General features: G+C 39.9%; 2 protein-coding genes and 1 long non-coding RNA gene across 8 annotated transcripts in view; 1 reads left to right on the top strand and 2 right to left on the bottom strand.

Moving 5' to 3' along the window:
* Nucleotides 1–27,428, bottom strand: part of LOC109142946 (uncharacterized) — a 79,682-nt gene that overhangs the window by 12,938 nt on the left and 39,316 nt on the right. For 4 of the 6 annotated variants that reach the window (XR_003462866.1, XR_003462872.1, XR_003462869.1 and 1 more), the window contains exons 3-4: nucleotides 8,217–8,286; nucleotides 4,673–4,760 (exon numbers count right to left, since the gene is read on the bottom strand). This is a non-coding gene — a long non-coding RNA (uncharacterized LOC109142946). Of the gene's footprint in view, nucleotides 1–4,672; nucleotides 4,761–8,216; nucleotides 8,287–22,387; nucleotides 23,066–27,428 lie in introns of those variants that run through there. The other 2 variants (XR_003462868.1, XR_003462871.1) reach the window with 2 other exon arrangements.
* Nucleotides 12,252–16,222, bottom strand: zic6 (zic family member 6). Its single transcript, XM_010729600.3, has 2 exons — nucleotides 15,027–16,222; nucleotides 12,252–13,201 (listed from the first exon to the last, which is right to left on the bottom strand). The coding sequence occupies exons 1-2, from the start codon at nucleotides 15,982–15,984 to the stop codon at nucleotides 12,576–12,578; spliced, it is 1,584 nt and encodes a 527-aa protein (XP_010727902.1). The 5' UTR covers nucleotides 15,985–16,222; the 3' UTR covers nucleotides 12,252–12,575.
* On the top strand, nucleotides 23,462–26,458 carry zic3 (zic family member 3 heterotaxy 1 (odd-paired homolog, Drosophila)). Its single transcript, XM_010729599.3, has 3 exons — nucleotides 23,462–24,746; nucleotides 25,530–25,693; nucleotides 26,211–26,458. Exons 1-3 carry the CDS (start codon nucleotides 23,756–23,758, stop codon nucleotides 26,391–26,393), a joined length of 1,338 nt encoding a protein of 445 aa, XP_010727901.1. The 5' UTR covers nucleotides 23,462–23,755; the 3' UTR covers nucleotides 26,394–26,458.

The raw sequence follows: 27,428 nt of genomic DNA, 5'->3' as shown, positions 1-27,428 counted from the left end.
TTGTTAGGACAACGAGAACCATCCCTCAGATGATTAGTTCCACTTCAAAAGAATTTACTTTCCGCAGTGGAAACGTCCCCCTTTTGTGTCCTTACACAGGGTTTTCTCAGCCCAAAAGAAGAATCGTATGTTTAGTCAGCCTGTTTATTATTCCTTCTGTTCACACTACAATTGTATTAAATAAATAGAGTACTACTAACAAAGGCCTATTAGCCCATAAACATGTCCCGGTACACACAAAAAAGGCTAAATCACAGTCTCTGCATAAGAATTGAGATACTCTAAATGCTGCTGGTAAAAGGCACAAACTACATTGCTCGAGACATGGTGCCAACTCAGAACGTCTTGTTACTGACATCATGAAACATGCATGTTATCTTGCACATATTTTGTCTGACTAGGGATTTGTTTGTGTGGCTCCATCTTGATTCTGAGAGATGGCACCCCTTGCAAAACAGCACTAGTCACTGGTGATGCTGTGAAGCTGCAGTGTGTTGTACATTTTCCGGTGCACATATTTCCAAATGAGTGAATGGATTGTGCATGTTCACTTGTTGATAAACAGCCAGGCCATTCCCACAGTGGGGCTTACTGTGACAGCTGAGAGTATTTAATCTTTGGATAAAGAAATCTAACAAACATGCTATGCAAACTTTAAGTTTACATGCATTTTACTTGTAATACTTTAGATGACTCCAAAATTGACTAAACTCATGAATGTCAACAATAACAAAACACTCAGAGTCTGCAAAAAAAAAAAAAAAAAAAAAAAGTTAATTACAGATACTATGATATTTGGTGCAAATTATATTCACATCAATGTGATTATTAATGTGCGGTTAAAGCAGCAGATCAAAGAGAGTTACAGCTCGATTGTTAACTTGACTTCACGAGATTTTAAAAAGACACAATTTCGAATGCAAAAGAGGCTCAGTCGAAGTTCTGTAGGTGGTTCAGATAAACAGACATCTTGCCTGAATCAAAATCCCAAAAGGGGCGGAGAAAAACACAGCAAACGCACCTAAACGTAGATGAGTGGAATCAGGATGAAAAGTCGTTTTTTTTTTTGAAGCACTCCGAAACTGGCAGCTGTGACATCCTGGTTACTTACTTTTTAAATTATTTTTTATGTGAGCTGAATCCCCAAATCAGCCTAGAATACAAATATGTCGACAGACCTTTAGGCACCATGCAAACAGTCTATCTGCAATAATAAAATATTCTGTTTATATGAGGAAACTTCAAGTAAAATTATTTTTATTTTATTTATTTATTTGCTGCAGGAATGGATGTTGTCTTACTTTTTACGATCCTGGATGTTTTTTTTTTTAGTCTTTTAGTTTAAGTCTCACACCACTTCAATCATTTCAGTGGTCCACTATTGCACTGTGTTTGATGACCGTATGTTCCAGTATGAATATTGACTGAAATCATGCCTGGTGTGGCTCAGGAGTATCCATCCTCCCCTTCATGATCAATGACAAGCCTCCTTGTGACCTACAGTATATTAATATGCTCAGCAGAAAGAAGCCTCTTGGCACAGGACACGCCAGCACCAGCCCTTTAATGTTGGCAACTGTCAAAGCTTTGATTTCTGATTGATGAGTAAGGTCGGTGCAATAACAGAACGACACCACTGGTCATCTCGCCCCTCTTTTCCACAACAGGAAATATATCCTTTTAAACTGCAAAGCAACCCTGCCCCTCAAACTCTTACAGCTGTCACATCAACTGTTTGAAACTGTATATTTCTTTGAAAAAAAGAAAAAAAATGTGCCTCACGGATACAAATGTACAGAATAAACAGTATGGATGCAACACATATCTTGACTGTGCAGGATGGAGGCCAACAAGTGGGAAGAAGTGTCTTTTTCTGTCCACTAACCAGGATGAAAGAGAGAAACTTAAAGTGGTAAGCAGTTTATATACAGTGTCATCAACATTGGACAAGTCCTCCTGAGATCTCTGAGAACAGAGGACTTCTGACTAAACCTGTAGTCTTTGTTATTTCAAAAGAATAACATGAGCAAAGCTTTATGCACTCACAGTCACTTTATTAGTTACAGACAGCTCAAACTGCTGCAGGAACACAGCAGCTCTGCAGTAGATTTACCTTTATGAAGGTTATGGTGTTTACACACATACTTTTGGCATCCATAAAAAGTATATCGGCATTGAATAAATGTTTAGTACATACCATAATGTAGTTGTAAGCAGATTATTATTGTTGACAAATAATGTACTTAATTGCCATTAAAATGTTATATCTGCTTACAATTACATTATTCTATGATATATAAGATTATATATGCGTATACTGCTTAGAAATGCAAAATAGGTGGACTTAAAGTTTTATCATTGCATTATGTGACTACATTTGTTTTATCTAGATGTACCTAATAAACTAAGAACTGAGTAAAATGTGCATATCGCTTTAAAATCTAAAAAAAGGGAGCCTACTTCATGATGGATGCAATATATTTTGCCCCTCTGGACTCTACAGCACCATTTTGCACCACATGCACACAGAGAATCATCATCACACTAAGTAGAAATACACTCAGTGGCACTTTATTAGACACACATGTACAATCTAATGGAATCCAATACAACTGCACTGCCATCAAGTCTACTTTTATGATGGGTTCAGTGTTAATTCAATTATATATCTTAGCACTGAGGTTGTATTTAATGACGGTATTGTACTAGACTGCATTATATTCAGTGGGGTTTCTAATATTAGCCCTCCTCATGCTGAAATGATCACCTCTCTGTAGAATGTAGTCCGGTAAATACCATATAATTGAATTTACAAATTTCTGACAAAGTCAGCAAAAACTGAACATGATAAACTTTGCAAATGCAGAATTTATGGCAGAGCTGTTGTATTGAAATGCAATAGATTATACAGGTGTACCTTATAAAGCAGCTACTGAGTGCAAATAAAGTCCTTCAAGGCAAAAGGTGCTTAAAGTGATGTTGATGAAGCGAAGTATGGTTGAAAAGCATTATTATTTTCCACTTTTTCTCATAAATGAGGACAAGCTGACTTGGAAAAAAGAACTTAACTCAACTGTAACTAATTGCTCCTTTCATCTATCCAATTAAAAGCAGAATTTTAATCCAAGTAGTCTATTTCTTGTTTTGATAGCTCATCACGTGCCACAGCCTTTTAATCAGCACAAAAAATGTAAGTATTGCATATTAATTCAGCACTGAGGGATGAGCCGTTATTTACACTCCTGATTTTCATCGCTCCCTCCCTGCACGGGACTCCTCCAGGGCTGATCCCACAATGACTGGGCCTAATTGACAACGTTGGATATGTGTTGGCAAAAGCTAGCTGCTAGCTGCTAACGTTTTTCAATCCATACTCACTCAGGTGTGCATGTGTGAGAGCGTGTGAGGAGGTTGTTAAAATGGTGCTGAGGATCAATAGGATGTTGTTGTTAGTGAGAGACCTTTCAAGGAAACATCAGTGAGGTGGCATCACAAGTTGTCATGTGTGATGTTTGTGAAATATATCTGGAAATGTCTCTACCTTCAGCAGCCTGTATAAACAATCAGCAGCGACAGCTCAGCTCCCTCTGCATTTCTGTGATGAAACAGCTCGGTTGCATGAGGTAATCTCACCCTTACCCAAATGAGATGGTAATGCCTTCACTCAGGGAATTCAGCAACACACAGCAGCACCTTAGAAAGGGGGCTGTGCAACTCAAATGGGACTAATAATAGAGCCTCCGTTCTCTTAACTTGGAATCTATATTATACACTTCAAAAATGAGATCAACTATATGGGTCAGTGGGATTTCTGTGAGAGGGAAAAAAAAAAAATAGAGAGAAGCAACCAAAAGAAAATATGCTCTGCTGACAACAGATCTAAGGAATGTTTTAGCTAATAAGAAAATTATTTGGGCAGAGTAGCAGCTCAGAACTTTAATTAACAGAGCTGGTTTTAACTGATTGAAAGGGAATACATGTCCACACTCATGTGCACACGAGCCTAATTATTTTCAACCCCTTGATTGTCTAAATAGGCTTTATAAATAAAAGCACAAGTGACTTGAAATGTTCAAAGGAAATTATATTAGAAATGGAAATGATCAAAGAGCAGTCTTTCATAACTTCTGTGATCTGTGAGCTAGCATACACGGGGACTTCAGTCCTTCATGCTGCTGAGGCCTAGGTTTCATTTTAACTTTGGAAGAGACGCACGCATGCAGACACACACAATCAACATCTGGCTTTCTCAGGGGACAATAAAGACATTTATTACCCTCTATCCCTGCACAGGCTTCCCACAAATTAAACTGAACTAATACATTTAAAAAAAACTGCATTAATTAATATCAGTGGCTACGATCTGATCTGATACGAGCCGATATGATCTATAGGCATCCTGGGTGGATGGATTTACAACATGCAACAACATGCAAAGCCTGTTTTATTGTGGAGATAAATAATAAAACGTGTTTAGATAATTATGTCAGTGACTTCACGTTGCCTCTGGCATCTTGTTCACATGTGTGTATTACCAACAGCCCACGCCTGACTCCTGATCCATTTACCCTGCTTTTCATGTAACTGGCTGGTGTCTTTAAATAAATGTACAACATTTAAAAAAAAAAAAAAAAAAAACATGCAGGAAAAATAAGGACATTTAGGTACTTACAGTCCAACTGAGTGGTAATAAGATGGAAGGAGGGAGTGGATTTTTTTTTCCTCTTGGCTCCTCAGCATTATTCATGCACCCACAGATTCTGTATTAAGTTAATGTACAGAGCATAGTTAATGATTTGTTTGATCAAGTGGTAATAATACCAGGCAATTACACTATATGCACAGTTTGTGGTGATTAATTTATATCTGGGTTTTTTCTGTTTCAGTTTCAGATATTGTACCATTTTCAAACAAGAATGTCACAATTTCTGCTTTAATCTCTTCTCTTCCAAGCACAACTTGTTTTTTTTTTAAGAAATCAGATTGTTTTTGTATTGACCTTATATCTGTCAAGGCAGGGTGGGGATGATGTATTTGTTCTACTGAAAGCGCTGCATTTTCATGGGAATAATGTTCTGTTTGCACAGATTAAAACGTCTGAGACATACCCCAATTGCACAGATGGATTGCATAATTCTGTCAATGACATAACTAAAGGAACAGCATTCACAAGAGCAACAGTGGGGATACATCAAGATACAGGAGTGGCAACGAAGACAAGTGCAGCTTACCTCAGCCATACATCCTACTTTAATAACGGGCTGTGAGGAGCTATCTGAAACACTCTTCTGGTGCATGAGGGATGGATTTTTGATCTCCTGCCTCTTCCAGACACCTACAACACGGCATTATTCCCTGAGGACTAAATTAAGTGCAGTCGGTTGTGACTTGCTCTTTTTAGAAAGTCATCTGTAGAAGAGTGCAAACTTCACAGGTTTCAGTCAGCGGTGATACTGGCATAGCGCTGATCCTGGAACCAAATCACTGCAGCTGATTTTGATGTTGAATGTGCACATGTGCTCGCGCACACACACCTACGCAGACACGCATGTTGTACACCCTATTACCATATCATAGCATATGTCCAATACAAGGTTAGGCTCTCTTATTGATCATGAAAAAGATGAAGGGACAGTGCATCACTTTCCCTTTGCCACTCTTAAATCCGTTACCTGGGCTCCTCAAAGCTGCACTAGTGGCTAATTACTCTCTCTCATGCTCCGTGTGCTTCCTTTAGCCTGTGCCTAATGATAAACTATTTCCATCAATAGTTCTTTCACTTCAGAAGGACCAAAATGACACTTTGGTCCGTTTGGATCATTTTATCGATGGCTGTAAATAAATAAAGCAGCAGTGCGTTACCTTGCATTTCTTCCTCTTGCCTCTGTACGATTGGAGTGCTTCTGTCTGTGTCATGCACTTTAGGGTCAACACCACACCAAATCACATTTGTCCCTTCCATTAATGTCACAGCCTTAAAGCAACATAACTTCACAGTGTGGAGCTTGGTCTAACTGTAATTGAAAAGGCCCAAGGGGAATTCCTGGGTTGTGTGTGTGGGCCCCCCCCTAACTCCCACAACCCCTACATCCATCATTGTAGAGTTAGGCCCTGGGGTGTTCTTGTAACGCTTAAGGTTAACAGCGAGATCGCCATGAGTCCCCACTTACAGCTTTCTAAAATGTGGCCCTGTGGCCCTCTAACTAAAGCTAGAAACACTAGACATCGGGTGAAAACTATATACAGCATTATGTCAAGTACATGTATTAATTTGACGGCCTCATACCAAGGAGAGCAAGCTTGAGTGTGTCAACACATCCATGTTAAGAAAATGGATGGACTTCAATAGAGATGTGATCAGAAACAGAATCCTTCCTTCAGATGTCGAGTTCACAGGCTTGATTACCGCCTTGCAATGTATACTGCAACAGATAAAATTAAACACTCGCGATTGCTCTCCGCTTTGAAACACCCTGGATCGTGATCAATGTGATCCCCTTTTTAAGTTCAACCTCAAACAAGAGAGATTTGAGAAATCATATCATTCATTGCTAATGAAATGTGATAGTTTTGAGAGACAGCATGCATTTGGTGTCCCTTTATGCTGTTTTTTTGTCAAATCTAAGGCATTGTGCTCTTTAGGCATCATGATCAAAGCCTTTATAACATTTTTTTAAACGAACACTTCAAATGCATTCTGTAAAATGTGAATCATTAAACGGAGGATCTAAAATGTAACCGGTAATTTCTCAAAGATCATATACTGCAGATCTGTTAAGAAACACAGATGAAGATAAAGGGATGAATTCCTGTTCCAATGTGCTGATTTAAGCATATTCATCTGGCTCTTCACATACATAAAAGCTACCAGCTGCCCTTGCCAGCGAGTGGAGGACATTAAGGCTCAGCCTGGTTGATCTCTGATGACAAGGGTCTAGAGGAGGGATTAGAAGCAAGAGGACCAAAGTTATGGTCACTGCCTTAAAAGGATGGCATTGCATCTCATAGGCCTGGAGCTTGCTTGAGTTGAAAGATCTTCAAAGGTCTGCTCACCCCACACAACCTACTCTATCTTGGAAAGATGTGGACTTTTAAAATATTATTTATTTTCCTTTTGCCACAGCATATACTGCAGCCCTTATCTAAAAACTTTTACTTTCAGTTTGTTATTTGCTGTCGTATGAGATAATCATTGTCAGTCATATGATTACCTCTTGAGCTTACCACCTCATAGGGGACCATTAAAGTCTCTATGATATCTCAGAAACTAGCTCATCAGAAACTGTCAAAATATCTGTTATGTAAGGCATGGATAATAAATGAAAAAAAGACATCTTTTTTATGAACCATCCACAGGGATAAATTGCAATGCATCAAAAGACAAATATGCATTAGATATGAGGACAGGCGGAGCCTTTCTCTCTGTCCCGCTGCATATTGGCTCTTCAGCACTACTCAGTTTTTGGTGAATTCTGCAACAATAGTCGGAGAGTGTTCGAGGGGCTTGGGCTTAAGTTGACAGTGGGGCGACCGTTGGAGAGAGTGAATAGGAGGCTAGTTTAATAAGCTCTGGTACAGGCTGGACTACACAGGGGGTTGGCACCGCTGAAATCAGAAAACTGCAGTGCAGATGAGGATGAGAAAGAAATCTAAAGGATCAGTCTGGATAAATTATCAGAGCACAACACTGGGACTCTATATTCCTATTCACCATTTTAGGCTTTGTAAACATACTAAACAATGTTCATATAATTGTAATGATTGCATTGTCTTACATAAGAGGCCTGCTTCTGGTGGTGTGTAAAAGCTTATTAATTGTCGAGCTGTCAAATTAACACAGGCTTCGACATGAAACGGATTACCTTACACATGTAGGAACATGTGACATGAGCTACGTTTTCAGTTCACTCCACTATTTCATTCTATTGACAGTCGTACATGTTGTTAAATCCGTTACTTCAGAATCAGTCTTCATTGTAACAATGGCCCTCATTATGCATTGTTAGCATCACTGATGCCAAACCCCTCAGTATCCACCGTTCTCCAATTGGAAAGGGAATGCGAAAAAAATTAAAGCAGCAGTGCAGCCATATCTAGTTTACCATGGGGGTTTAAAATTGTCCATTGAGCAATGGGAAATGTACAGAAAACACAACTATATGAGTCAAGTTCCTTGCATGTTTTGGGGGAGAATCTGGCAGAGCATACCTACTTACCATGGAACCACACTGTCGGAGATTAGGGGGCCATCATGAAGGAGCCATAGAGGGTGAAGATAGCCAGGAGCTGCAAGGATAGAGATAGATGAGACGGAGGAACAAGAGGACCAGGCAAAAAAAAAAAAAAAAAAAGGAGGGAGGGGGCCACAGAGGGGTGGATGAAAAGAAAGTGAGTTGGGGAGAAACAGCACCACTGGCTTGACCTGGGGACGATGGGGGGAAAAGCCAGAGATCCAATTAAAATCTCACTCGGTCAGTCAGTGTCAACGCTGACACAGCCCCAGCCGAGCGCTTAAACCTTACTCAGAAAAGTGAGCCGCGCAGTGTAAGTTACGCAAGATGTCATACATGGTTATGATGATGCATAAAACCAAAGACCTGGTTTGACAAAGCAGCCCACCCCCTGGTACACAGCTGGGGCTCAACCCAAGTATGGCATAACAGCGATCCAGGGGGGCGAGATAGAAATTCAATGGATCCCAAGGTGAAATGGATTATTTACATTAAATTGATGTATACCCCTGTCCAAAATGGCGCCTGTGCTTGTTGCTAGGCAGAGAGTGCAAGAGTAAAGATGGCGGCGGCAAGTGGCAAACTGGGAAGCAGAGGTCTAATCAGTTGCGATCACTGGGGGGAAGGGTGTGGCAGGGTTCAATGATTATGGAATATTACCGAGGCATGGTCAGAATCTACGACAAAAAGATTAGATACAGTAGTCGGAGAAATTCACAGCTTAGGTTGCTGCCTCTAGGTTTTATATATGTTCTTGCGCAACAAACGGAAAACGGGTTTTCCATATGTATAAACAGAAGCTTCTTTGAACCAACAATAATGTGCGATTATCTATCATGTTTTCTGTGGAAGGCTTTACTATATTTAGAAATGCAGTAGAAAAGGGCCAGAATGGGACATACGATACTTGGGGTTTAGAAGATGAGCTCTGACATAAAAAATACATAATCTTTAAAAATACTGATACTACAGTAATACCGAACACATTTGATGCAATCTATTGATAAGGTTGCAACAGAAGAGAAAGAAAGATCTCAGTCATCACATCATTAAAGTACACTGATCAAAGGCAGCACAGTTCACCTCAATTTGCTTGAAGAAAGAAGCCTTCACAACTGAAATATTTTACAATAATAACTGCTTTGAATGATCTATCATTAGACTACATCATACAGGTCTTCCACTGCATGAAAATTATTTGCATTATTACCTGGGTAGTTTTATCGTAGTGGTACTTTTTCCAGGTACACATTCACTGTTTATTAAAAGAATTTTTTTTTTTTAGGAAAAACAAAATATATTTATGGAGGACCTGTCCAGGGCGTACCCCGCCTCTTGTCTAGTGGCAGCTAGGTTTGGCTCCAGCCCCCACCCCTGACCCTGAAGTGTAAGCGGGATATGGATGGAGGGAGGGAGGGATAGTTTACACAGTTCAAACTGGTTGTTGTCTTATCAAAACTGAAATCCATCAACTTGTGGTTAGTTTTCAGGAAATGCCTCATGGTAGGCTAAAAACTAAAATTAACTACGACTCAGGAGGGATTTGCAAAATCCATCATGAAAAATATTTGACTCTCCCAAAAGATGTATCCCCATGAGTACCATGTGCAACATACACTTTTAACCAGCACACAGAAGTTCATCACAGCTATGCACCGTCTCGGGAACAATTAACATTGTAAGCACATGAAAATGTAGGCACTTACTTTGCATGTTTTCAGGATGGAAACTTTTTTTTAGAAATATAGAATGATGTGCAACATTGCAACAAACATGTTATGAGCGGCTTAATGGTTCGTATTTTGTCCGAGAATAACAACACCATAACCAAAGTCTTCTGAACTTTTAAAGAGTCTGAAGTATTCGTCTTGGAGCATTCACCTCCGTGTTTTTGTGGTCATCCAGACAACTGCCCCCTCATCAAATCCTTTCACTGAACACCCTTGTTATAGCTAGTTAGCTGTCAGATCACTGTAAGGATATATTTCAAAGAAATGTAAAATGAATGCACTTTTGACCTGGTATCTTTTTGATGTGTGTGACAAATAGGTATATACCATAATAGCAGTCATCATCCACATGTTTAATGGTATAAAATGCTGACATCCACACATGCAGGTATAAAGTATAAAGCTTTGCTCCTGGCAGTGGAGCAGAGGTTTTTATTTTTTCATTACCTCATTCATCATAGACGTGACCTATAGCCAACCTCCACAATAATCAAGCTACATACTTTCTTGAGCAGGACAAGGATATACACTCCCTGGATACATCATCTTTAGCCACACACCATTAAATGCCCCATTAAGTGTACTTCAGCCTGGACACTTTCCCATCACTCTCTTCTTTAAGTCTGTAATATTGTTAGAGAGAGGTGTACATTTTGACACAGGGAACAGGGAGTGTAAACTTAGAACGAGATGTATGACAATAATAACTCACTATGAGTTAAGCTCTGCACCAGGAGTATTAGTGAAACTGAATTCAAGCCTTCAAAAAGAAATCTTCTCAGCTAATTGTTCAGAAATAATGAAGTGTTTGTTGAAATTTACATTCCAGAAGGTACCAAAAAAAAAAAAAAAGCAAACATGAACAAATGTCAATAAAACTGTATCTTAGGTAAAGTGAGGCAAACTCGACATCCAAAAAAAACAAAAACATGTCTTTTACTTATATCAATAGCCAAATGAAACAGAACAGCACATTTCTGTCTTTCTGAGTGCTACTGTGATTTTGGAGCAGTTAAATCTATTAATTCAGACTCAAAGAGAGGAGCTCCAAATACTTTGAAAGTAAAAGCCTTTATTAAGTAAATAAAAGCTTTCTGTTTGTGCCATGAATAAAATAATGACAAAAAAAAATATGAATGGAGTGTTAAATTATTAACGTTTTGAACAATACAATATTTTAAAACTAAATATTTGTTCCTTCAGCTTCCAGGTAAGATGCTTTGGAGGGTGTGTGTGTGTGTGTGTGTGTGTGTGTGTGTGTGTGTATTTATGTGTGAGCAAGAGAGAACCAGAGAGAGAAATCAAATGAAAATATAAAGTAATTTATATGATATAAAATCATCTAAACTGACTCTAAGTAGGAGGGGGAAAAAGCACGCGAGGACGAGACAGAATGCGCGTGACCTTGTGGCAAACACACCTGTATTCCAAAAAGACGCACGCACTGGCGCAGTTATGAAAACTCAAATTTGATAGAAAAAGCGAACGCTCTTTGTTTAAAGGATCGTTGAACCATCACTTTCAGGCACTGTTTGTAGATTTTAGTGAGTGTCACATGTTAGCGTTCACTCACAGGAGATTTAGCCTAATATCTTTCTGTTGAAGGCCTAAAATATATCGTCTGTGCGTGAGAATACCCTCCGTATGCATGCGCAAAACCTGCAAATATGGCGCACCAGAAATGATGAGAAATAAATAAATAAAATAAAGTTCACGATGAGAATGCACTGATTGGGTTTAACCACACACGCCTGATCAAAGAGAATATAGACACTTTAATAAAATATAGAATACATAATTAATTATACAGTAGCCTTATGTACAGTAGAACTGTATGCTAATTAAACGTTTTTAATAGTATCACGAACACTGGTTTATGCTCACACTGGTCTTACTTTTTCACAGAAATGTGAAATATACATATAATACAAACAAGAATGTGTAATGAAAAGAGGGAGAACAGTGGAACTTAATCAAGGAGAGAAAAATAAAAAACCTACTGAGGCTCGCAGTATCTTAATTACAGACAAATCATGCTTCAGGCCCATCACGCAGGCTTGGTAGGTTTTAAATTTTTGACTGGAGAAAAGAACTTTCAGATATTTATTTCATCTTGCGACAAAGACATGAATAATGTTTCTATCTTCCCGACATACATTACACCTAGTTTACATTCAACAAAGACCCCTGTACTCAGGGCTACATTCAGCAAGACCTTCTTTTACTTTCCAGAAATAGCCTATAAGGTCAAGACTCAACACGCAGATTTCCATAAAATCATTTGTCCTTCTTTTTTTTTTTTGTTGTCTCACTTGAGATAGATAGCTTTAATAATTATGTAACACAGTGAACAATTAGGCATATACACTTTGTCAAAGTTCCTTTAACCCACTGTGGGGGAGATGTGGCTATAGGCTACAAGCCAAACCAAACAGGCCTCACAACAACAAAGCTCGCCACATTTCGCAAATGTTCGAGGATGACTCAGAACGTGTCACTAAATATCTGATACAACATTCACCAAAAATACACAGTAATAGAAATACAGCTGGATGTTTTCAACTATGAAAAAAAAAAAAAAAAAAAATCCGCCCTCTTCCGTCCCATCAGGACTTCAGAGAGACGGGATGTTGTTACATTGCTTTGGTGGGAAAGAGTCCACGCCGCTGTGGCATGTGTACCATCCATTGACAATACTTTTCTGAAAGGGAGAAGTGGAGGGGAAAGTCCTTGAGCTCTGGGCAAACGCGTGACCTGTCTGGCCGCAGGGATACTGGGAGGACTGGGACCTGTAGCTGCCTCTCTGTAGCAACAAAGGGTCCAAGAGGGGCTGTGACCTGTGTGTGGAGTAGTCCAAACTGCTGTCAAATGTGTGATGGAAACGTGACCTCAGGGTCGACTCGTCTCGACTCTCTGGGGAAAGGGGGACATCTTGAGTTGAGTTGGGGGGGTGAGGGGGGCTGAGCTGGGCTCCATCCGGGACTCGGGTCGACCTGGGCTCCGCAATGTGGCCCCCTTCACCAGGACGCGCGTCACCGCTTTTGGCGTCGTGGGCCTTGTTGCAGTGGAGCTTCATGTGCTTTCGCAGGGAGCTTGGGTGGGTGTAACATTTGTCACAGCCCCTGACCTTGCACATGTAGGGTTTATCACTGGAGTGCACGTGAGAATGCTTCTTTCTGTCGCTGCTGTTCGCAAACCTCCGGTTGCAGCCCTCGAACTCACATTTGAAAGGTTTTTCACCTAAACGGTGCAAAGAGAGAAATGACGGCGAGTTATGAAAATGCATACAGGCCCGTGCATGCTCTGCCTGGTTATATACGCTCAAACTGGTGCAGCTTTAGTAAATTGAGTGCGCCCTTGTACTAAAAGTGACCCTAAAACATAAAAATGCACATTCAGGCTTCAGTCGACACTGTGTATCAGATCTTCAGCTGTCAGTCAGTGACACTGCAAACACAGATCCGCTTTTCAGGCAACGACAGGCTTGATGATAAATGGTTTAAAATAAAATAAAATAAACGTGCCATAAGTTATTAAAGTGCAGTGTTCAGGATAGCTGCTGAAACTTTGTTGCAGTCCTGCTCCTCGCAACAAGTGAGGCAGTTTATCAACAAGGCTCTAGTTAACCCATGCATTAGATTATCGTGAAGCAGCGACAGCAAATGCAAAGATTTGTTTTAAATTGAGTTATCGTGCCCAGAATGAATTATGGCAACCGAGGTGCTAATCGATCTTTTAGTTTGCAAAATGGCCTGCAGCTGCGCACTGTCCCTGCTGCACACACGGTTCATGATGTAGAGGACAATCACGGAGAGGTATGGACTCATAAATAAAACTTGAATAGTTTCTGATAAATTATCACTGTGGCTGTTAGTTTCTGTTAAATTATCTTAATAGATGAGTGTCCTGAGGAATTTTGAGTGGGTAAAAAAAAGTTCATAAATTTCCCTGACATAAATGATGTCTAATTAACAACACACCACGCATGTGCAGTTGTGGAATAACAAATGTCATTGAGCGTATCTTTTTTCTGTCTCTATTCTCGTTCCTTTCATTAGTAAAACCATTTACACCACAAGTAAGAAGGGGACACCTAATAAATATATTTTTCTTTCTCAGGGCCATGTCACTTCATTTGTTAATTATTTATTTTCAATGAATTTAAATGCCTACATTTGAGTTGAACTGCAATGTAAGTGTGTGTAAATAAGAATAAAATAAGATGGCACAGTAAATCCTTTTTATGGAAGATATTTCAATCTGTGCTCATATCAGGAAGGAAGGGTGGAAAAATGAAATGCATTTTATGACAGAGGTAACAGGCCCATCAAAGAGATGAAATTAAAAGAGGCTGAAGCCATAAATCAACATTCTGTTTTAAAGCGTGACTCATTTTGTTTACACTGATAATTATGTATTTTTGCTGACTAGGGTCACCTCACCTTATTTATTTATTTATTTATTCCTACATCACTGTGAGATGTGCCCTCTTCCTGAGTGCACGAGGCGAGTCCCTGGGAGGCAGAGGCAGCGTAACGGCTACGTCACAGCTCTCCGGTGTCCCGGCATTTATTTAATAATTTCACTGAATGAAGTGGGAGAGGCACCCAAACCACTAGGCCTGCACACTGTACTCGTTTGTAACTGGCTTACTACTATTCATCTGTGGCTCCTGCATGGAGACTGCACATGCTGTTCTGCTGCAAAAAAAAACAGGCAGTGACACAGAGTGCAAGAAGCAGCCAGAGAAGCTTGTTTTTTTTTTTTTTTAAATAACAATGTAGGCCTAAATAACAGCAGCACAATATGACCGTCATTTTGTAAAAAAAAAATAATAATAACAATAATAATTTAAAATAAACTGAATAATGACCGAACTCGCAAACTTCCATAATCAATAACATAATGCTGAATAAAACACAGATAAACAACGCAAAACTAAAGTTTGTCAAGTGGGACAATACTGACCATAATTAATTAAAAAAAATATTATTATTGTTATTATTATTATTATTGTTGTTATTATTATTATTATTTATTAATGAATGAATTATTATGAACTAACCTGTGTGAGTCCTCTTGTGGATCTTAAGATTTTCTGATCTTGCAAAAACTTTCTCACAGCCGTGAAAGGGGCAGGGAAAGGGCTTTTCCCCTGTGTGAACTCTGACGTGGTTCACCAGCTTGTATTTGGCTTTGAAAGGTTTTCTGTCCCTCGCACAATTCTCCCAGTGACAAACATATTCAGAATGCTCTGGTCCTCCGACATGCTCCACTGTCACATGGGTGACAAGTTCATACATGGTCCCGAAGGCTCTGGAGCAAGGCAGCTTCCCAGCCCCCTCTTGGCCGTCACTCCATTTGCACACCAGCTCATGCTTCACTGTTTGTTTGGAGCACCTGAGGAAAGCGTCGCCTCCTCCACGCTGAATTGCCATGTTGAGGGGCTTGTACAGACCCAGGAATTGTGTGACAAGTTGCTGGCTGTTTCCCTTGGGGTTGATAGTTTGGCCATAAGGGTGAGTCCGGGTGATGAGGTCTCCAGGTAGACCCAGCATCATCTGGCTGCCGAGATCTCGAGATGCGTCGGTGGAGGCGTGGGCCTGCTCCTGGTAACTTGTGAAAAAAGCATGGCTTCTGTTGTCCCTGCAGCCAGGAAAGTCACGATACCTTCCAATCCCGCCATGTTGGTTAGCTCTTGATGCCAGTTGATCAGTGACGGGTGGCATGCCGGCTCCAGAAAGATTGGCTCCAATGATAAAGCCCCTAGGGCTGTGCTCTAACCGGTGGCTGGGGTATCCAGAGTCTGAAAAATTGGGAACCGAATGGTCAACATATGCACTGGACCTCGTCTCTGGGTAGTCTCGCAAATTGTGCGAGGGGCAGAGTTTTAAGGAACTGCCAGTGGGGTGTCCCATGTGCTCTCCTGCCAAAGGTGGCAGCACCATGCTGGGTTCAGTATTGCTCTCCCCGGGGTTGACGCAAGGCAGAGGGCAGCCACTAAACCTCGAAAGGCTTGTCATGTTTTGTTGTGAGTTTGGCTATGAGTTTGCAAAATCAAACCAATCCAGCACTCAGGATACACCTAGAAAATCTGTTTTCCATTTTCCTTGTTTGTATATCATCTGCATGTGAAATTCTTGGCCGTGAACTTCGCAGAAGTAGGAACCAGACTCAATTTCGTTAAAGTTGGTGTGAGTCCCATGCCGTTCACTTTGCCCCCTTGATTTGTGGCAATAACCGTGGTAGTAAAAATGCTTCGAAACAGGCCATGGTGCAATATAAAAGCACAGCAGGAAAACCTGCTTTTAAAAAGGGAGCTTTGGGATTGGTTGGAATGCGCTGTGATTGACAGGCGCTGGGTTTGTTTTAAAAGGGACACGCAGGCGTTCACTGCACGACTCCGTTTTCAAATATCGCAGAGAAAATGCTTTGAAATGTGCCGCGATGCTCGCAAATATTGCTGCCTCTTTAAAACTCCCGGTGCCTTTCTCATAAGATACCTTTTTCTCTACATCTCTGCATATGAAAAAATGGAAAGGTTAATGCGTTATTCTAAATCATTTGATAAAAGTCAAGCAATTAAATGTAGACATGAGCAGAACATAAAGACAATCACAGCCCATCTACCGTCTTTTATTTCACTGGAAATCTTGCCAAAGCAAATGTCCCACTGCTGCCCTGCAAGAATAATAGAGACTGGCCACTGCGTGTCCAGGCCAATTATTGTCAAGACTTGCATTTTTGAGTGGAGTGCTACATTTGAAAACAGCCAAAGTTAGAGGAAACTAATTCTAAGGATTCATTTTTAATTATTTTAGAATATTAATAACGCCTTTTTGCGTCTTTATCCCACATGAACAGAAAGTTCAAAGCACTATTTTTTATGTGTTGGAAAAGTTATCGAGCTCTCATGAAAGTAAGTTATTTTGCGTTACACTTTTATTTTTATGCATTTTCGCAATAGAAGATTATTTGTTGCACCCATATTTAAATAAAAAATGGAACTTCGAGCAAAGCAACAAGTAGTTCAAACATGACGCACCGGACCAGCAAGCTTCTCTAAATCTTTTTGGATAACACTTATTTCACAGAGATTTTCCAGCAGTGTCATCGGAGAACCCTCCAGGACATGATGTACTATTTTACCTTTGAGCCCAGTGTGAACTCTATACATAGAGCCTTTCTCGTTAAGATTAAATAAATTAATAATTATCAAGAGCGCACGCCGTGCAAGACGCAGGCTATGTCGAAGATGTAGAAATTGGTTTTGTGAAATGTAAATTCTTGAAATAAATAATAAATAAATAAATAAATATGTGACGAGCAGCAGCAGCAGCAGCAGTGCAGAGGCTTCACTCTTCCTGGAAAACTCAGATAAACTTTGCTACTTTCGGGGTGCTGTGAGGACAGCAGCTTCAAGCTTCTCCACCCTGCTTCAGTGCAGCAACATATTTCTGCACTTTGACGTCTGAATCTATCAACGCCCTTTCTCTTCTGCCTGCTTCACTTTTAGCCAAATTCTTTCATCTGTTGCTTTTATTTTAATCTACATGGAGAGGTCCAGGCTCCGGACTGTAGCTTATAGTTTAAGATGAAAAGGTTGTTTTTTCTTAATTATTTATTATTATTTGAACTTTTTCTTTAAAAAAAAATAAAAAAAATAAAAACTCCACATTGTTATGCTGACGTCACCTGCAGAGACAAAGCAAAGGGGCCCACTTGACATTAAATGGCGCAAAATAAGTAGACAGGCCCAGAACTGGCCTAATTCCATCATGATTGTAATGGACGCTCATGTTTGTCAACCTTTAACCCGATGCATTTCCGAAAATGATTGAGGGTTGAAGGCAGAAAAAAACCGAAAGTTTCCAATCTGTCATTCAGGAAGCATAAAGGACTGACAGACCTGCGCCCCAAATCAGTGCAGCCAAAACAAGAAAGAGCACTATGCAGAATAACTGCACTTGTGATGATTTAAAACGATAGGCTCACCTTTCCAATAACAAAGTCACAGCAAGTCAAGTGTGCGCCATAGGCCTGTTTGATAACTGCAGATTATACTGTAATATTTAGTATAAAAGAAACATTATTTAAATGCTCATTATTTCCTTAAATGTTCCTTAATGTGCATTACTTAATTAGAGTTTAGCCTAATAAGCATAAATTACAGATCTATTCATTTCGCTGCAAAATGGTATTCAAGTAAATGAGTGTAGTATTTTTATTTGGTAAATTATGTTTAAAATCTGCCAAAGAAGTTTAGCACAATTTTAAATTCATAGGATTACTGTTGGAGTGGTAAGGTTAGTTTCACAGCGGTGGAGTATGAAATTAAAAGAGTAAGGGGCCAAAATATGTTGCTACTGCAGTTAGTTGAAGAGACTGTTGTGTTACTTTTACATCTTTCCAGTGTCAAATCTGCGAAAATGTATCATTTTAAATTTGGAATATATAACTTTAGTTTAAATATCTACATTCTGACATTTTTCTTTTAGCATTTTGACATCTACAATCCCTTCCAATCCTCCAGCTTTCGGAGTCCGGACATTTATGTTGGTTACTTGACAGGCCAGACAAAATCCTAGGGGCTGTTCCGTACAAAATATCACTCCCAGCAATCAAAACATTCATGTCAAAGAATACTCTTTACATCCTAAAAGGTCCAAAAGCCCCTCAGTACAGTGAGTGTGGACAAAAATTTATGACAAAGTGATATGGAGAGATGAAATTAAGCAGAACACAAATGTCAGTTAGAGGTGACAGAGCTACAGATTAACACCATGTTGTAGATTGAACTAAAAATACAGCAGATTTTATTTCTTTAACACGAGATAGGGAAGAGAAAAATAAAACAGAAATATTTTTTAGGGGAAAACTACTCACAAAGTCAATAAACGCATACACACGCATGTATACATATCCATATTTATCCATAATAACTATTCCCAGTGTGTATAAGAATCACCAGGTGTTACACTTGGCGATTAATGTCAATGTAACAGAAGACACTGCAATAAAAATAAAGAGAGAAGGACAGGGAGCATAAAATTATTTAATCAAGTATCCAAATCTGTGTGTACAAGAAATACACAGTCACCGTGTGTTCATGTGTGTGGCACGAAACAGGAACGGGTGTGTGTGTGTATGTGTTTATGCATGTGTGTGTACGTTTAAACAACTGCATGCATTAGTGTGGAGTGTGTTGAGATATTATAATTGATGAGGGATGGCAGTGCACAGTCTTGCCACGACTTTATGAAATTTAGATGAATTAACAGGTTTGGGATGAGTCCATTTGCAGACAGATGCTCCAGTAAATCACAGCAAGAAGTCAATTAGCCCTCTCCATCAGCCATATGAAGGCAAACACCAAGTACTGTAGCAGTCACTCAAGACCCAACTGACCATATAATCTACTAGATGACGATCCGTGCAGTTATTATTGCACTGTATGCAAGTAACAACCCGTGTTCACTATCAAGGAGCAGATAGAGAAAGACAAAACATTTCTTGAATTGTGTTTCTCTTAATAGCAAACCAAAAAACAAACACAACACAGCACAAAAAAGCGTTGCAATACAGTCAAGCATTGCATTGTGGAATTCCAAATTACAGTTAAACCATCATTCATCATGTGTCACACTGTGGCAAACACCCTCATCATTATCATCTGCTACACTTTGCACAGAGATCTGAAAAAACAAAACAAAAAAAAACATTTGATGTAAACCACATGTATTTAACACAGCGCATACTGTAAATGTGTTTTGAGGGAACACTTTGCATGCTGAAAATAAGTGGATGCAAATGTTAGGTGCATAAACAACAGTTTCGCGGAAACAAATGTAAGCCATAATGGTATCTTATTTCATTCTGAGACTATATTGAATTTACTGGATTGTGGTGTGAATGCATACCAGAAGCATTTTTTTTTTTACGGTTGTGGGCTCCGTGTCCTGTCATGGAGAATGTAATGCATCACACAGAACACAATGATCAAATTTCTTATTAAAATCAAGGCAAAGGCAAAGACAGAGTTGGGATGTGTCCCATTAAACCACAGCCAGAACCTGCAAGTTCATTCATCACAATGTCCATTTAAGCAAAACAGTCAATCACAGTATCATTCATTTAACTGCGCCGCTGGGATACAATGACCGTTTTCTGTCTGGTATTTGACAAATGGAAGCAATACTGGGCAATGGTTCTGCCATTGTTTTAGGGAGATGAAGACTTCACTTCTGTCTGGTCACTATTGAGTTAACTTCAAGTCCACAAACTTGTCCATAGCACCAGCAGCCTGAGCCAGCCAAGCATAGTGTAGGCTACAGGCCAGACAACATGGACTATAAAAAAAAAAAAAAAATTACTCCACTTTTCTGCAAGAAGAAAAAAAATAAATAAAAAAATAAATCAAGAATCTTGGGCTGCTATAGGCCAATTTGTTTAGACAGTTATCATGTAGCTTGGTCATATATCAAATTATGCACTGAAATAACGTTTACTGACTTTAACACATCTAGTTAGAATAAATGTATAAATGTGAGTTGTTTACCATATAGGCTGATGGTTATGCTCTGCTCTTTTCCAACAGCATGGGCTTACTGTAACAGAAGTATGCACACTACAATATTGTGATATTTTAAAAAGGCAACGCGCATGCTCAGTTTGAAGAAGATTATGTTATAACCAATGGGCTATCCCAACGCCCAATGAGGTAATCCCAGCAAAGATAACTAAATCATCAAATTATACATAGTCCTGCAGAATATCCTGCTGTAATTTAACACGTTGCATTACGCCCACGTTTAAAATCATCATTAGGATTTTCAACTGTGTCGGATATATGTAGGGAAGAAAAACAGGCCAGGACGCACATTCATCTAATGATGTTATGCAATTAAAATGTATATTTATGGAGATAAAATTAATCTACAAAATAGTGTGATTGCAAAAAACATTTTTTTTTAAATACTAGAATTTAATTAAAGAGATGTGTAAAGAAAAAAAAACACAGAGGTGAAAATGTCACTGAACGGAGGGCGGCATGCATGCGGTGTAAAATATTTGGGGGGAAAATGGCTGATGTGAGAGTGAGACAAACGGTTAACAAGAGTGCAGCTCTATAAGCGTCTATAAAGCTGTCTTACCCTTTCTTTTGTACGTTCCCCATTTTTCTATTGTCAATTAAAAAAATGATAATAATACGTCACTGCAATATGCTCCTTTCAGGCAAAAAGAGGTGGAAGAAAAAAAAAAATATATATTTTTTTTTTAAATCCGAAATTAACATAACAAGCTATATCACTTGCACTCCTGACTTGTTTGTTTGTGTGCTGGGGAAAGTTATAGAATGTAAAAAAAAATTTAAAAAAAGGACCCCTATTCAGAAATCCACTTTTGTAGAATGAATTAAATAAGTAAAAACCAGAAAAAGGCCTGCAGTAGTTTCAAATTCAGCTCTCAAGCAACAGTTGCTTCACATTAGGCCGTAGTTGATGACAGCTCTCCTTTTTCTCAGCGAGAGTTCAGTGCTCAACGCTCCTGCTCCGTCCTTCCCAAACATTTGTGACTCATCTAAACCATGACACTTAATAATTTCATAGTGATAATATGGCTGCAAATACACGGCACATAACCTTAAGTGGCGTACGGAGCCTTCACGTTTCAACAAGGCAATAAAATATGGAGGGAATACAGGAAAACTTAACAGGCTGCTTGTCACTTGTGAAAGTTCACAAAGGTCGCCATAAATCTCATACTGCAAAACTGCAAAGGCAAACTCTGTTAACTGCGAGCTTGTGTGTGTGTGTGTGTACGTGTGTGTGTGTGTGTGTGTGTGTGTGTGTGTGTGCTGTAGCTGTATGTGTAGACTACGCGTGCGTCTTGGTGTGTGTGCGTGCGTCCTTGCACGTGCATGCTGTGTGGCTGTGTGAATGTGTGTGTGTGTAAGAGAGAGAGAGAGAGCGAGAGAGAGAGAGAGAGAGCGAGAGAGAGAGAGAGAGAGAGAGAGAGAAGGGGGAGTAAACTGTGAGAGGCTATGCATTAGCAGAGAGAGGGGGGGGGGTAGTTTACGGAGGAGGAAAAAAAAGAGGTGAAGTGAATCTCATTCGTCGTTTTGCTTCGAGATAAGTTGTTGAGGTTATGTACAAAAAGCGTGTTGCACCAATGTGCACGACGGCCATAAAAAACAGAGGTATGCAGGTCCTTCCAACAATTAAATTACCATATGAGTAACCGGCCTAAGAACTGAGCAAGGCTATGTACAAAACTAAATCCCATGCAGCCTCCACAAGCTAAATATAATAAAGTGTAGATTTACGCACTCCCACAGTACACACAAGCCCACCTCGTGTTGTCGCCTCTTAACACAGACAGACGACGGAGAAGGTAAAAAAAAAAAAAAAAAAAACAACAACTCACCTTTTCAATCTATAACTCTTTCTCGAGGAAATGTTCTGGAGTGAATGCGGTAGGATGAGGGCGAAAGCAGAATGAAGGACTGATTTGAATTTTTTTTTTTTTTTTTTGGGGTCCAGATCCCCTAAAATAAAGAATGTGAGCTCCTTTCCTGGGACAGATTGAGAGGGGGGGGGTGGAAAGGGATGTGAAAGGCTTGGAGTTAAAAAGCGCCGCTTGAAGCACTCAGCGCGTCTCTGAACTTGATCAGATTTTATGTGTCCTGCAGCGAGTCAGCGGCAGCCCTGTGAAACTTGCTCAATGGCACGAATTTTTTGGCTGAGCGAAAAAAAAAAAAAAAAAAAAATCTCAGGATATTACAATTACTGCCATCTTTCTTTCTGTCTTTTATTCCTCCGTCTTACACCCTATAGAGCTTTTGCAAAGAAAAAAAAAAAATACCCCCCTCCCCTTTCAAGCGGCTTCAAGAAAGGCACATTTTGGAGCTGTGCCAAATACATTCAAGTTTTCCGTTAATAAGAGCAAAACTGGTCACGTCGAATGAAGAATAACACATAAGTCAATAAAGTGTAAACTACATAAAGTAGTTTTCTTTTTCAAATATACAAAGCTGCGTTTGAAATGTATTGAAAAGTTTTTTTTTTTGCCACTAATTATGACAAATATATTTTATGATGCAGAATAACTTTATCTGTTTCTAATAAATAAATAAACTTAAAACTTTTTTTTTAACAAATCTGGATTCTGAATTATCCTGCACGGATTACATTTATTTTTATTTCTAAAACTGTCGGGGAGTTTCTTGAGGAGTGTAAATCACGCAAGGCTGCGTGAGACTTGCGCTACACATAACACATGGGCTACAGGATCTGCGCTAGAGCGCTCCGTTATACCTGCAAAATAATGCCCGTAAGAGCCAATCAAATGAAACCAATTGAGACGACCTGCCATCTTCAATCCCAAACTGTGCCAATCACCAGAAATCTAGCCAATTAACACCCTCCTTCTCAGTCACGTGTCACGAGGGTAGCTGAGCGTTGATTGGCCGTCGTAGCACTGCCTCCCGAGTTCATTTATGTTCTGGGAGTGAGTGATTGACTTTATCAGTCCAAGGACATCATCCGCCTGGAAAGGGGGGGAAGTTTGATCCTCTTTCTCACGGATCGCAGTCAACGGGAGTTTTTTTTTCCTCCCAACTCTTTACGCATAGGATTTTTCTCCGTTTTGGCTTGGTGTGTTTTTTTTTATTTTAGGATTTATCGCTTAACGTGGTAAATCTCTGCGCGGTGTCTGCAGCTTGCGCGCTCCGCTAAACTGGATTTTAATTTTATTTTCTCTTTTCTTCCCGTCTCCTAAGTTTGCTTCAAGCTCATGACTATGCTTCTAGATAGCGGTCCGCAGTTTGCATCGTTAGGAGTGGGGGGTTTCGGGACACCACGGCACCACGAAATCGGGAGCAGAGACCCGAGTCTGGGACTGAATCCCTTCTCAGATTCATCCCACTCCGCAGCTTTCAAAATCAGCCCAGTGGCTCACGATATCGCCTCCAGTCAGACATCAGCTTTCACCCCGCAAGCCACTGGATATGCAGCTGCCCTGGGACACTCTCACGGCGGGCAGGTGGGCTCGTACGGTGGAGGAGCGTTCAATTCAACACGGGACTTTCTCTTCCGGAACCGGGGTGTTGGAGAGTCCACAGCGCCGAGCACCCAGCATGGGATCTTTGCAGCTTCTGCGGGGAGCCTCCATGGGCCGCCCGGGATCACCGATAACCCCGGACATCTGTTGTTTCCGGGACTTCACGACCAGGGGGTGAGCCACTCTTCACCGAGTGGACATGTGGTTAACGGCCAAATGCATCTTGGCTTACGCGGGGACATTTTCGGAAGACCTGATCCGTATCGTCCGGTTGCAAGCCCTCGGACGGACCCCTACGGGGCTCAGCTCCACAACTACAGCCATCCTATCAACATGAACATGGGGATGAATGTGCCGACACACCACGGCCCAGGGGCCTTCTTTAGATACATGAGGCAACCGATTAAACAAGAATTATCCTGTAAATGGATAGACGAGAACCAGATGAACAGACCCAAAAAGACTTGCGACAGGACTTTCAGCACCATGCACGAGATGGTCACTCATGTGTCCATGGAGCATGTCGGCGGCCCGGAGCAGAGCAACCACATCTGCTACTGGGAGGACTGCCCGAGAGAAGGGAAATCTTTTAAGGCCAAGTACAAACTCGTCAACCACATCCGTGTGCACACGGGCGAGAAACCGTTCCCATGCCCGTTCCCCGGATGTGGGAAAATATTCGCCAGATCAGAAAATTTGAAAATTCACAAAAGAACACATACAGGTAGGCATCAACGAGATCTTGGCTTGAAATAACATTTTTAAAAAACAAAAACAAAAAAAGGGTGTCCTGAATAGAAATGATGTGTCTTGAACATTGTTTCAGAGTTTGTTGTTGTTTCCAGAAACAATCTGAAAACTCGGGCCCACATTTATCAGGTCCAATCATTCCACATGTGTTGTTAGTGTATAATATTTCTGGAATTATTTCTAAATACAGTGATGGATTAGAGTTATATAATGTAGAAAATGTGGTTCTGTTCAACAAACCGTGTCTCATTCATTATTAACTTCTTCTTTTTTTTTGTTAAGAAGTTGTGTGTGATACATAAACATGGACACTTGGACCACTTGACAAAGTTTAGTTCACTAGCTGCATGTGAAAGGTTGATCAAGCTTTAAAAAGTGCTTGTGCTAAACTCCATACACAATCACAGGGAGTCACTTTTCTGACCGTGTTCAGAATTGTCGCCCTTGCGTGTTGCTGCCCTGTTGATTCAGTGTTTACGACATAGGAGCAGGCCAGTAGTAGCATAAAGGAGCAGGCCTCTTGAATAAATAAAGCCTGACAGAGCAGCGTGTAGTAGTAGAGCTGTATCCATGTCTCTTCCCGAAAATGTAGGTTACTCTGTTATATAAGAGGCTGCAGACAATTTAAATCTCTGCTTGCTTCGAGTTTACAGATGGTGTTACAATGGGAGTTTGTTTGTGCTGTACTATTGGGAGTAATTCACGATGTGTGTGTGTGTGTGTGTGTGTGTGTGTGTGTGTGTATTTAATCCTGCAGGTGAGAAGCCGTTTAAGTGTGAATTTGATGGCTGTGACAGACGCTTCGCCAACAGCAGCGACAGGAAAAAGCACATGCATGTGCACACATCAGACAAGCCATACATCTGCAAAGTGTGCGACAAGTCATACACACACCCCAGCTCTCTCAGGAAACACATGAAGGTAATTAATGTCTTCATTACTCCTTAAACACATTAACACACACACACACGCACGCACGCACACACACACACACACACACCACCTCCTCCTCCCCCCTCTCTGCCACAGACACAACTTCTAAAGATGTTTTAGCATTTAAAAATGCCCCTTTAGTGGCATTTAACGATTAGTTTAATTCAATAATTAAAATATAGCAGTGAATGAATTGTGGATATTTCACTTGGATGTCATTTTACTCTTCATTAACATGTTGCTTTGAGGAAAAAAAACTATATTTTAAGATATTTTTTGCAGTGTAGACGTTGCCGTGCCTGTTTCAAGTTTGCTGTGTGTTTACTGTTGTAGTTCCTCTATAAATAAAATAAAAAAAATCCAGAGTTAATCCGCATTTAACTTCAACCCCCTTCTAACCAAGCCACTTTAGATGTGCAGTGTTAAGGCATACATGGATAACACACGCCAGTCTCACTCACTCATCGCCCATGTCGTCCTGTTTTTTCTCTTTGTTTGTTTGCAGGTACATGAGTCTCAAGGATCTGAATCATCTCCAGCAGCAAGCTCTGGATACGAGTCGTCCACACCGCCAGTGCTGGTTTCAGCCAGCACTGAAGATCCGACAAAAACACCGCCGTTAGCCGTACAAAACACGTCTGGCCACAGCGAAGGACTGGCACCCAACTTTAATGAATGGTACGTTTGAAGTCAGAAGAACAAACCCTCTTCTCAATGTGGACCACGGAGATGAGGATAAAAACCTTAAAAAAACAAACTATTCCTGCTCACTTCACATACACACACACACACAACCAGACACACACACACAAATGGGATTGGGACGACAACAACAACAACAACAACAACTACAACAGGAGATGAGAGCAAAGCCAGCATCAAGCAGGCCACGTCCGTTCTCAGGATCACGAAATTTGACTTTTATTCCGCAGTTTTGAGGAAAGAAAAAAATCAAAAAAATCACGAATAAATACAAACGTAATACTTTCTCAGTATAAATAAATGTTTGTTTTTTTTTAAACCTTTTAGTTTACAGATTTCAGGAAAAAAAAAGATTTGTTTTATTTTTCATTTTATGTATTTTCTCAAATTTTTATTTAAAAAAAATGAATAAAAAGGAAGATTATCTCACGCTGTTTTATATGGACGGTGACGCGCTATTGTCGCCTCTTCAATTGATTGTTGGAACTTCAAACAGTCTTAAAAAACGTGCCAAAGTCTTTGTCATGAACTTGAACACAGAAAAAAAAAAAAATCCTAAATAAATATTATACTCGTGAATGTATTTCCTTGTTTGATGGGGTCGAATCTATTGTCAACGTCCGTTTTCAGGTGGAGAAATGTGGTATTGGGTTACGATTGTTACCGTTGAATATAACGTTGCCTTTTGTTAATACCGTTGTAAATACATATCCATGATGCCATATTTATCAATTTGTAATTTAATTATGGGTATAAGTTCTGAAACTTAAATGATATTTATGGAAATGTTTTCTAACAAGAACTGTACAGTTTTGGTCATAACCAGCTTAACATTGAACAAATGATAAACTCTAAGAATCCAACATCGCGATTGTATCCTTCTTTTTTTTTCTTTTTTCTTTTTTTTAAAAATACCTTTTAACCAATAGGCCTACACGTGTCTTATTTGGATCGAAGAAATCATCTATATGAATATTATGGATTTGTCTATATATAATGCAGATATTTCCGTCACTTTTAT

Source organism: Larimichthys crocea, chromosome I, assembly GCF_000972845.2.
Source record: "Larimichthys crocea isolate SSNF chromosome I, L_crocea_2.0, whole genome shotgun sequence".
Lineage (NCBI taxonomy): Eukaryota > Metazoa > Chordata > Actinopteri > Sciaenidae > Larimichthys > Larimichthys crocea.
Note: the sequence above shows the minus strand (reverse complement) of the source record. Positions and strands in the feature narration are given on the sequence as shown.